Genomic DNA, 12,135 nt, shown 5'->3' with positions numbered 1-12,135 from the left:
GTGAGAGTGATTATACCTCCCCTTTGATTTTAGTTGAGGTACCGGGCAAGGAACCTCGTCCTTGTGTCGACTACCGCAGGCTAAATTCCATAACTAAAGATCAAATTTATCCGATCCGTAACATCGAGGAGCGCCTTGAGAAAGTTAGCAGCGCTCAGTTTATTTCCACCCTAGATCTTGTCAGGGGTTATTGGCAGGTTCCACTTACAGAAGAGGCTAGTAGGTATGCGGCGTTCATTTCACCAATGGGAACATTCCGTCCTAAAGTGTTGAGTTTTGGTTTGAAGAACGCGCCATACTGTTTTTCAAGCCTCATGGATAAAGTGTTGCGGGGACAGCAAGAATTCGCTTTACCGTATTTAGACGACGTAGCGATATTCTCCGCATCCTGGTCTGAGCATATGGCACACTTGCGGGCAGTGCTAACCCGCCTGCGCGAAGCGGGCTTGACAGTCAAGGCTCCCAAGTGCCAGTTAGCACAGGCCGAGGTTGTCTACCTTGGTCACGTGATTGGTCGGGGTCGTCGCCGCCCGTCTGAAATAAAGGTGGCCGCTGTGCGAGACTTTCCGCAACTGCGCACGAAGACCGATATTCGGTCGTTCTTAGGTGTCGCCGGCTACTATCAGAGGTACATCCCCAGGTACTCTGATATCGCGGCTCCCCTGACGGATGCTCTAAGAAAGACAGAGCCGCAAATAGTCGTCTGGGACGAGACAAAGGAAAGAGCTTTTAGCGCCCTAAAGAGCGCCCTAACAAGCCAGCCTGTGCTACGATCGCCCGACTACACCAAAGGGTTCGTTGTTCAGTGCGATGCTAGTGAGCGAGGCATGGGCGTTGTACTGTGCCAACGGGAAAATGGAGAAGTAGAACACCCCGTCCTGTATGCTAGTCGTAAGCTGACCAGTCGTGAGCAGGCGTACAGCGCCACCGAGAAAGAGTGTGCGTGTCTCGTGTGGGCCGTTCAGAAATTGTCATGCTACCTAGCCGGTTCGAGGTTTATCATTGAGACGGATCACTGCCCTCTCCAATGGCTGCAGACCATCTCTCCCAAAAATGGCCGCCTCCTGCACTGGAGCCTCGCTTTGCAACAATATTCCTTTGAGGTGCGTTACAAAAAGGGGAGTCTCAACGGTAACGCCGATGGCTTAAGTCGAAGCCCCTAACGTGGGAATCAGCCTCAAAATTGTTTGTTATTGATGTTTTTCTTCCTGAGGCAGGATTTTTAACATATTGCTTTTGTGTAGTGTTTCAAAGTGATGATGTGCTTTCTAGTGCAATTTTCCGATTTGTGGACGCGTTCTGAGTGCTGCTATAGACTACTGTAAGGAACTAGGCAGTAGTATAAAAGGGGAAAGAGCCTGGCATGGCTTAGTGAGGGTTGTGCCGTGCTTGCTGACTGAGCGGCTGAGTTTCGGCGTAATTCTAACGCTTGCTGGGAACGAGAGAAAAATGACAACTCTCCCGAAGTCACTTTGCAGTGTCCTGTGTGAACCTGAACGTGAGAACGAGGCCTTCTCGGTGCGCTGCGCTCAAGAAACGCCGAGGGACGACCGACTTCGGTTATGAGCATCATCGAGCGACATCCCTCCGGACAGCGGATGCAGTCCCCTGACCATCGGGACCTCCCTCCCCCGGCGGGGCGGTCTGTTACGTTTCGCCTACGACGCGCGGTAAAGCCAGCGCGGATGCAACGTACGCCGGAGCTTCGTTCAAAGCGGCGGACATTTTGGCCCGTTCGGAGCGGCCGCGACGCATCCCCGCCGAGCGCGTCCCGGCATGTTCAGTGCCACGTGTCTTTGTGTGTGCGTGTGTGTGTGTGTGCCCACGCTTGTCAAAGCGCGGCAGCCGGGGAGAGGAGCTTCCCCAGTGTGAAACGAGGAGGTCTGACCGGCGCTGGCCCGGCTGATGAGTCACCTCCTTGTCTCTACATGTCTCTCAGTCCGTCCGTGCCTTGCTGTCACGTGGTGTCATCTCGTGACCTTCCTTCTTGCCCGCGACGCCAAGAGTATAAGAGCAGCTGCCCCCGGACGCCAGGAGAGGCTCCGATTTCTGCTGTTGAGTAACGTGCTCTCCCGTCTCTCTACTTCGGTCGACCTGACCGCCCGCTCTTTGCGATGCTAGAATACACAAGTTGTTCTGTTAGCAGTCGCCTCATGCTTTGCTGGGACCTTCGGATGCTTCCAGTGTGCCCCAGGCCGCCAGGCCAACGCTACCCTTGGGGCTTGCGACCCAGTTGCAATAACGGGCGTCAGCACTGAGGTTCCAACAGCTGGTGGCCGCGCTGAGATTCCAACAGCCGGTGCCATCGGTGCGGTTCAAACAGTGCCAAAACCACTTCCTGATTATGAGGCACGCCGTAGGGGAGGACTCCGGAAATTTCGACCACCTGGGGTTCTTTAACGTGCACCTAAATCTAAGTACACGGGTGTTTTCGCATTTCGCCCCCATCGAGAATCCCGGCCGCCGTGGCCGGGATTCGATCCCGCGACCTCGTCCTCAGCAGCCCAGCACCATAGCCACTGAGCAACGACGGCGGGTCATTTAAGATGCGCTATATGCAATTCCCGGAATTGTGCCATCATTTTGCATTGCATAGCTACAGAGATGTAAACTTGATAATTTCGCTTTCCGAATTTTTTTATTTCTGCTAATTTTTAATTAAAATTGACGACCTATATCGACCCAGATCCAACTAATTTTTAAATAAAATTTGACGAACGAAATCAAAAATTCGAAACCAACAGTCACTATATTTAAAGTTTTCTTTTAAATACAAGAAACCTCGCCAAATTTGGTGCAGTGGCTACCGAGAAAAACGAATTCTCTATTTACAAGTATTTTAATTGAAGTAGCCGAGCTAAAGCTTCCTCTCAATAAGTGCGCACTGAAAGTGATATCGCCGAAAGCAACCGTCGGAGAATATGGACCTTGCAGTCATACCCAGCTACCGTCGGAGAATATGGTCCTTGCAGTCATACCCAGCTCCTGCTAGAGACACTCGTGCTTAAAGTTATTTGTTGCCTGGCACTGTGCATAAATGTTTGTCGTCGGCCTGAGCTCCGCTGCAGGTACTCGCGTGTTGACCACGTCTCGTTACATTTAAATCCCTGCAAACTACTCAAATGAATCTTCACCCTATGACCCTTCACACTAAGAAACTAACAATAGTGGATGTCTAGGCACCTAGACATTTACTGTGATTTGCACGTGCATATAATGAACCAAATCTATCTGAGAAAGAAAACATGATTGGTTAACATAACAGGGAATAGTAACAAAGGAGAACAAGCTCATCTACAAAACGTCATGAACGAGAACAAAACCTTCAACAACTGCAACCCGTTGCGCAGCTGTATACGCTCGTTTCTTTGTTGCAAAATGATCCACATTGCTCAATGGCTAGGGAACGTAAGCTCGCGCAGTATGCTCTATGGCTTGTCCTGAACAGAACGACAAGACGACGTCGAGTTACAGACCAGACAGCGAACATCTGCGTCGGCATCTATTATTCAGGCTGCGCCTGCTAGCATAGAAACTCGAGGGAGTAGACCTGTACGAGGCGCACACTGTGTTTGACCCCTCTCGTGTGAGGTTGTGTTATAGTTTGTGTAAAACACAACCAGCTATCACAGTAAGTTATAAGTTCAATAGCAATAGTAAGTTACAAGTTCAATAGCACAGTGGGCCAACGCCGCTCAAGCCAATGTGGCATCAGGTAGGATCTATTATTTTAAGTTTGCTACGATTATCTAGGAATAGACAGTGTGTTCTTGCAATCCGACTGTTCTGAAGCTTCGTTCTTGTCTGCTGGGCGGGTGCCATTGGCCGCGTATGAGGCGAATTTTACACAACCCGCCGTGGTTGCTCAGTGGCTATGGTGTTGGGCTGCTGAGCACGAGGTCGCGGGATCGAATCCTGGCCTCGGCGGCCGCATGTCGGTGGGGGCGAAATGCGAAAACACCCGTGTGCTTAGATTTAGGTGCATGTTAAAGAACCCCAGGTGGTCAAAATTTCCGGAGTCCTCCACTACGGCGTGCCTCATAATCAGAAAGTGGTTTTGGCACGTAAAACCCCACATATTATTATAATTTTACACTGGCTGTTTGCGGTAGAATTTAGACGGCACGTGGCGCTCTGATATTGTGCTAGCAGGCCCCAGGACAGGACGGGTAGGAAGGCACTTGCAAACGCCTTTTGCGCAGAGGGCGAAGAGCGGAGGCAGAGAGCATGGTGGCATGCTGCGTCACTCATGACGAACTGATTCACGGCGTCATAAAGGGAACCCAGAAGAAGCATTGACGAATGGCACACTCTTCTCTCTTGCATGTCTAATCCAGTGTATGAGTAACGGAATGAATAATCACTGAAGGGAAGCTTTCTTTTATTATATACGGTCAAGAAGGGCCTTCGCTGCCTGTATTTCCCGTGGATTGCTGTAATTTATTCAGCATGCGAAGTGACTATGCACTGATTTCGGTTAGTCACCGATTAGCCGAAGCGAAACTTTTTTGTTGACGTATCTGGCTTTGACCACTGCCTCCGTACGTTGTCTTCTGATACCAAACAGTGCTGAGTTTGGCAGCTTTGTTGTTTGTCTATCATCGTCGTTGCGCAGGCGATTCTTCACCACATGCGAATTTATAAACAGCTCTATTCTTGTCAGGAATGGCGGCTGCCTGCCACAATTTCCCGCCATGTTGACTGAACGATCGGCTGTTCAGGGGTGACGTTTTTTTATTTGCGCGGGGAAGCGGACACTTTGGAAAATGTTTCATTTGATTGAAGATGACGAAACGTGGTGTGGCGATAAAGATCAATTATCAATTTTCCTCTGGTCCGTGGCAGCTATATCGCGGTCTCATTGCTTTAAAAATAAAGTAAATGGTAGCGCACAGAAGCCCGTACAATGCATCTGCAATTTCGGGAATATGTCATGCTATCCAAGATAGCCGTCATGTTAGCTTGTTGAGTGGCTGAAGGACTATCATGTGGGGAGCGTCACGGGAAGAGCCCTTTCATAAACGTCAATTTGACGTGGCGTGACGTTGCGCGGCGCCACCATTGCAAAGATTCTCCGCCATAATTTGCGTTGCGACGAGCCTCACTCATTACGCTAAAGAATTGCCATATGCAATTTGCCCGAAAAGCTTGTGTATGACCGCATTTTCTGCGTTGCTTGGGGCCCTGAAACTCTTTGTTAATAATTCGTGCTCATAGTGTTTGCGTCACTCTCGGGTGGTGGTATCATTTGTGTTCGGGGCAGTCGTTCTTTCAATGCGTTTATTTGAAATAAAATATTGCTGGCTCTCCGGTAAGATGTAAGCATTAAATTGGAGATGATGCCAGCCACAATCTTAAAATGGGTGTAGTGCATGTTTGCAACGGCACACCGCACCGCGCCACGCCATACTGTGCACTGGTCCATACGTGGACGTTACCCACATAGAAGAAAAAAAAAACGGTTGAACGTGGCATGACAGACAGCGAAAGACGCCAGAAAGACAGAGCGCATGCACTGCCCAGCTAGACAAAAAAAAAGCGCCTGAATAAGACGCCACACAGCGTTGCGCCACCTCTCGAAGCGACGCAAAGCCCGTGCTGCGGAACTCACGGACCACTGGCGTTCAAAAGAGCACAGGCAAGCCTGTCTCATGGGATAAAGATGACAATGGAGGGTATAGTGCACTGTATCTGCCGTTTGAGCATCGTGCCGTATTGGAAATGGCAAATAAAACTTCAATGTACTAGAAGTTACAGCTTGGGTGATATTGTCAACTAACATTAGAAAGAACTCGGAAGCAATATTTTTTTCCAACTTGCTTGTGCAGTAACTAGCGTATGTTGTGCGGTCCTGTACAAACTGAGAGAGGGACACAGACTGGCCTTTATTAAGGTTTCACTGGTTGACGGTACGATCTTGTTTGAGTGCCCGGATAACGGGTCTGGCTTTTGGCTCAAGGTCGCTTGATGGTCGCCGACAACAGGAGCTAAAAGGACCTAACTGGTGCTTTCGTATTGTAATCAATATTAATGACCTTTCACATCATCAGAGGTTAGAACAACGGCGAGCTTTTAATTTATAAAAAGAAATACATGCTATTCGGCGCCTTGATGTTTCCTATGGCCTACGATTAAGCAGCGAAGTGAATGAGAGATTGAAGCGTCCGTCCTTGCATCCTGCAGGGCCGATGTTCGGCCGCTTCTCAGCTAGCCAAGTAGGGCAGAATCGCTCGCCTTTCGCGACGCTTATAACCTGCGCTCATCACCCCTGAGTGGTCGCATATGCTGTCTCAAGGAAGAAAAGGCAAGCCCGTTGGCGCCGACATACAATTACTCATTCCGTTTCTCGGCGATATGCATCCTGGCTATCGAAGGAGACAACGGAAGCAAGAGATGTTTTGGACGAAATAATCATCCGCTTTGAGCTGGCTGCCCGATTTGCTTTACTGTGGAAGGGAGCAATTTTGCTTTATCATGAACGTTCAGTTGAAACGTCAGGTTTATGTCACGTTACGGTCACTCACTGCACCGGTGCCACATGGGAAATTCTATAATCGGAGATTGACTCGGGTCTGGATTTTCTTTCCAACAGGAGATATACACAGACAACTTTGTTGACACTGGAATTCTCATTTATGTGCATTGTAGACATCGGCAAATCACATTAGGCACGATTTACGATTTAGGTAGAGATGCTTGATGAATTAAGCTTATTATCAAGGATGACGACTTGACCAAAGACACGGACAGACACAATGGGTGTTTATTACACACTTTTCATCACTATATTGATAACGAGTATCAGCATTGCTTTCCGTAACCTGAGAACCTCGAGTATCAAAATGAAATTTTGATATTCTGGTGAAATTCGCAAGATGCCTCTTGCGGATTTGGGTATATGTGGATTGCACAGGGTTCAAGACCCTGTCGCGCAAAAATCACAATGAAGGCTTCGAGTTCAAACAGTGGCCAGTGAAAATACGTTCAACGTTTCCAGCGCATGTCCCATGCAAAGAAGCCACTACTTCGGGGAACGCACGCTTGAAATTTGTGTTATCCCAAATTATTTGTAAGGAGGAGCTAGAATTTTAGGTATGAAATACATTTCCGCTAAATTGTGGATAGTTGCGGGAGACGAATGAAGGAAGAAGGGAAGGTCGTCTGGGTTTTAACGGACGTCACATTGACCTTTGTAGGTACCGTCAAGAATAACCGTCAAAAAAATATATTTTGCTTTGTCTCTAAGAAGAATCGACGACGGAACATAACGCGGCGTCTATGCAGCATTCAAAAATATTTGGGGCAATGCACAACGAAAGCAAAAGACTTATTACGCATACCATGCTCGGCTCGCAGCGACATGTGGTTGTAATGGCCGCCACGACCCACTTACCGACCCTGGGCAGGGATTTCTCGATGGAACTGATGATGCGCCGCGTGTAGTTGTTGGCCGGTCCGTAGATGATGGTGTCTAGCCTGAGGTCTAATAAGTCTGGCGAGTATACGGGGTAGATGATGCTGCTGACCACGGCGTCTTGGCCCCCGATGCCGCGCTCGTTCTGGATCTTGAAGAACGGCAGGGTCACCATGACAATCTCGAAGACGAAGGCGACCGGACGCACCCTCAGGCGTCGAAGGTACATGTTCTTCCACATCAGCACCGAGAACTGCAGCACGCGCTCCATGGTGGCTCGATAGGAGCTGAGTCCGAAGGAGTCCGAGCTGCTTCTCCGTGATCACGCGCCTGCTCGTCCAGCGGGGCGCACGCAAGCGACGAGCACTTCTGCGCCAGAGATATCCCTGCAAGCATGGAGTTTCATAACAGTCATTTAAGGGCAACGCAGCTGTAGGCATAGTGATCTTGGAAATCGTATAGTAAGCGCTTTTACGCAAGTTGATTTTTGTGTGGCGCCGGGGATGAACGTCGGAAGCGTTGAAAGCCAAAGTCGGCGTGCGGCTACGTGGTTGGTCATCAAATGGCAGTGGAAGTGCGCACAGCCAGCAACACAGCCTGCGTCAGAGCACTGAATTTGCCGCATGACCACAACGCCGGCGCGAGAGCGCGCAGGCGCACGTGGACGTTTGTGATGAGCGCTGATCACGTGGGCATCACTGCATCTGCATTCATAAAGAATTCGCAGTTCCGCGCGAAAGCCGAAGCACCGATTGCGATAGCAAATTAGTACATAGCTGTAAGAAGTAAGGACAGTACTTCTATCGGCCGTATATTCTGGTAAGCATTCGCTTACTGACTAAATTAACAATGATAGAACATGTAAGCGTGACTCAACGAGGACTTAGAAAGAAACAGACACACAGAGACAGCGCTGTCTGTGTGTGTTTGTTTCTTTCTACGTCCGTGTTCTGTCGCGCTCAGACATCCTATCATGGATTTAAACAAACAAGCCCACCAACGCTTTTTTTAACTAAATTAACCATCATGGTGTCACGCGTGCGCAGGTAAACATGAACACATGTTGCTCGATGAGCACGGAAACTCGCTGTCAAAATTCTGGAGTGAGAATCACGGCAGCAGCAAGCGAATCAACCTTCATGCATCTCTCGCTTCAACGCGATCGAAACGTCAAAGCCCGTATGCGCTTCCTTTATAGCACTTAGCTACGTTTGGATGTCTTATTTTCCTTTTATTAATTACTTTCCTTTTTTAATTACTTACGTAATACTTCTGCGGAAACCCGCAAGGTGGAAGCCTTGCGGGTTTACGGAGAAGTATTTCGTCAAACTGGACAGCTACTTACAAAAGCAAGAAATTTGAAAGACCTTTGAACCTCCAGTTCGTCAATGACCTGTTCCTTCTTTAGAATAATTTCTAGTTTTACATACCGAATCTACTATGTGTTTATGAGGCAAGCCGTTGTGGAGGAAACGTATCAATGGCGTAATGGTTGCAGTATCACTCTCTTCTGCTACAATTTCTCTGTTTAAATTAGGCAACTGAACAACTTTATCGGTACATTTGTTTTAAAGAAAATTCCTATTTTAGTCATAAGGTTGAAGCGATCAATTCGATAGGAGCATGTCAGAATATTCCAGGAAGTGTAAGGCTCGTAGCTGTAGTGACAGCATCAATTGCACGAAACATAAGCTCACTAATGGACCACGCGTGATGTGGCGTGTGCTGATACGCGAATAGAGAGAACTCGGTGATCGCGTGCAGCTTCGGTTAGAACTACAGTCCTGCCGGCGTTCTTGCCTGGTGTCGACCTGGCGTTACCGTACCGCAGCATGCTCACGGCGAGCACTACGTGTGCGACCGCTTCGCCCTTTGGACTACAGAATTTCGTCCACTTTGTCGCTTTGCCACGGCCTCTTTGTCACCACGGCACCTCGTCTGGGCGCCTGTGGCGTTGAGCTGCAGCGTGTGCCGCACACGCACCAGCGCACTGTTGCTGCATCTGAACCAACGGAGCATTGTCGGCGCGTACGCCGGCCCGCCTTGCTATATTGAGTTTGTTTTCGACAACCCACGGGGCCATGTTTGTGCGATGCGAGGGAAGCTTCGCTCCGGATACCCCGCACCAGCAGGCACTATTCTAGCCAGCCTATCGTGGCTGTGGCACATGCCGGCAGGATCTGCATGATCTGCATAAGCTGTGTTACAATTCGTTCGAGCTGGCGATGCTGCCTAGCCGGAGGTCCTAAAATGCAGCTTCTTCTGTGCACCATTTTCGGCGATTAGAACATGAACGCGGTAGACGTCTTTCGCCACCTGGCGTTCGAGTTCTGACGCAAAGAGAAATCGCACAGTTAATGTGAGCATTGTTCTGCATTAGTAAGATCTTGATGAGGACTAGTTGGTTCACACTTAGAACTTGTCCTCCTTTTATTCGCGCTGTTTAACTTCAGTTCTAAATTGTTCTGCAAGACGTATTAAATCTAAGGAAATGAGTATTATTATGTTTAAATATTAAATGACGGCTGAAATCGCGAGCAGTGTTCGAATAGCTCATACTGCAAAAAAACATGACAAGCGTCCCAAAGCGCTGGCTTGTAAGCCCCAACCAGACGTAGGCGTTGGGACGCGTCCGCCCGCACCGCGCTCACTCGACGTCGCGTCCCGCCCGGCGGAGGAACAGGGAGCCCACCCAAACGATGCACGAGTTGCCGCGCGGTCGTCGCCGCGCGTTTCATCGCGCCGATACAAGGCAGCCCAGCCTACGCCTAATGGTCACGTTAATCAATGTCCTAAAGGTGGCAATAGCACGCAATAAGCTTTAACTTAAAAATTTGTTTTCGTATTTAAAAAAATTATGTTGCAGGACTCCTAGTGGTTCAGTCAGCTCAACTGTAAGTATTGTGAACTCGGTGAAACCTGCAGCAGCGTCGGCATACCATCACTCGCGTGGTCTGTGCCTTACGCGTTCTGCACGCTGTGTCACGTGCCCAACTTCGGCAACGAACATTTCGTTAATAATGCACCCGTTGCGGCTGAATACTTCAGCGGCTAGTGCTATCAAAAAATACATAAACCCGCGCAAAGCTCCGATCACAACGCACGCAGCCTGCCCGGGTTTGCCTGCACGCCGCGCGAAGAATCGTTCCGGAAGTCACGTTGGTTCGCCGTCGTCACGTGAGGCGCATCGGGCGCGTGACGCGAGCGGCAGCTTCCGGCGCGAGCGCAAGAAACCTAGCAGAGCAACGTCTCCACGCCGCCGCGCGTCAACATGCGATGCAGCCTCCGCGCCTGACGCCGTGCGCGTTCAGACGCGGCGCTGCGCGTGCGGCCGCGTACCAGCGCGTAAGTCTGGTTAAGGCTTTAGTGGGCATGTTTTAAACGCACCTACGCATAATTGTAACAATGGATGTTTCAGACTTTAGCATTGAAGCGGTCCTTCAACAAAAATGCTGAAACAATTATTGACAGTAGCTTTTCCATTCCGCAGATTAACTCCCGCAGAACGATGGTACTTAGTACACGAACGAGAAGCATTAGCTTGGAAATTGGCATGTTTACTTGTGGGGCAGATCGTTACCATTACCAATAATCACCAACCTCTTGATACATTACTGTTTTCCAAGCAATCCTGGACAACGTCCATTAAGGACTTCACGCTTAAGTGCTTGATTACTTCATTAAAATTTCAAGACTGAATATTGAAAGGGGATCAAAATGTTATAGCTTATGCATTGTGGCGCCTTCCCGTTTCTCCGAAATTTGACCCTACACTAGAAGAAGAAAGAGTGTCTGTTCTCATAATGCATGACACAATAAGAGCTTCAAACAGCTACACTGGCTGATCAAGTTTGCCAAGCTTTAGGAGAAAGGATAATAAATGGTTGGGAAATCACTGCTGAACTTTCACTAGAATTACAGGCATACGCACGCTTACAGTCAAACTTAGTTCACATAGATAACTTCCTACTGCGAGGAAAGCGTATTATTCCTCCAGCTTCCTTGCGTGAGATGCTTCTGTGCTCATGAAGGTCATTTCGGCATCCCGTATACAAAGCTCAGACTGAGAAGCATCTACTTGTACCCTCACATAGATTTTAAGGTTGAGGAACTTGTAAGAAGCTGCTTTGTTTTACAACTGCGACATAAATTCGCCAAATGTTCTCTCACTCCCCTTCAACGTGTGGAATGCTCGTAAACCATGGGAAATATATATATATATATATATATATATATATATATATATATATATATATATATATATATATATATATATATATATATATATATATATATTGTCACGACAAGACAATTGAAGATGTACCCGGCGTCGGCGAGACAAACATTTGTCCAAGATGACGTACACAAAACTCAAGCTGGCGTCTTCAGCCTCTGCTTCTTCTTCTTCAGCGCCCAACTCTTGCCGAGCGCGCGTTCAAGTCACTTCTTTTTCAGCGCTGGCGCGTGACACCTAGCGGCATTATCCCCCTGCCAAAAGAAAAGCATCGAAACTGCATGCTTACGAAACTACGATGCTTACTAAAAGAAAGTGGAAGTGGGGAAGTCGTATGAGATCAGGTTGGCGCCGCCTTAACGCGCGAAATACGGTTTGAGGCGAACAACATGCACTATCTCTGAGTGGTGCTGTCGACGCCGAGGCGACCCGGCACCGTCGGGAATGACCTCATAGTTCACTTCACTAACGCGGCGTATCACTTTGT

At 48.7% G+C, this 12,135-nt stretch overlaps 1 protein-coding gene across 3 annotated transcripts in view; it reads right to left on the bottom strand.

The window, feature by feature from the left end:
- The window catches only part of LOC139048064 (phospholipid-transporting ATPase ABCA3-like), a 176,055-nt gene that overhangs the window by 154,552 nt on the left and 9,368 nt on the right, over window positions 1-12,135 (bottom strand). For 2 of the 3 annotated variants that reach the window (XR_011507473.1, XM_070522455.1), the window contains exon 2: window positions 7,394-7,800. Coding sequence is in view for 2 of the 3 variants with exons in the window: in XM_070522455.1 (XP_070378556.1) it covers window positions 7,394-7,685 (292 nt within the window). In the remaining variant the exon portion in view is untranslated. Of the gene's footprint in view, window positions 1-7,393; window positions 7,801-7,889; window positions 8,030-12,135 lie in introns of those variants that run through there. The other variant, XM_070522456.1, reaches the window with a different exon arrangement.

Source organism: Dermacentor albipictus, chromosome 7, assembly GCF_038994185.2.
Source record: "Dermacentor albipictus isolate Rhodes 1998 colony chromosome 7, USDA_Dalb.pri_finalv2, whole genome shotgun sequence".
NCBI lineage: Eukaryota > Metazoa > Arthropoda > Arachnida > Ixodida > Ixodidae > Dermacentor > Dermacentor albipictus.
Note: the sequence above shows the minus strand (reverse complement) of the source record. Positions and strands in the feature narration are given on the sequence as shown.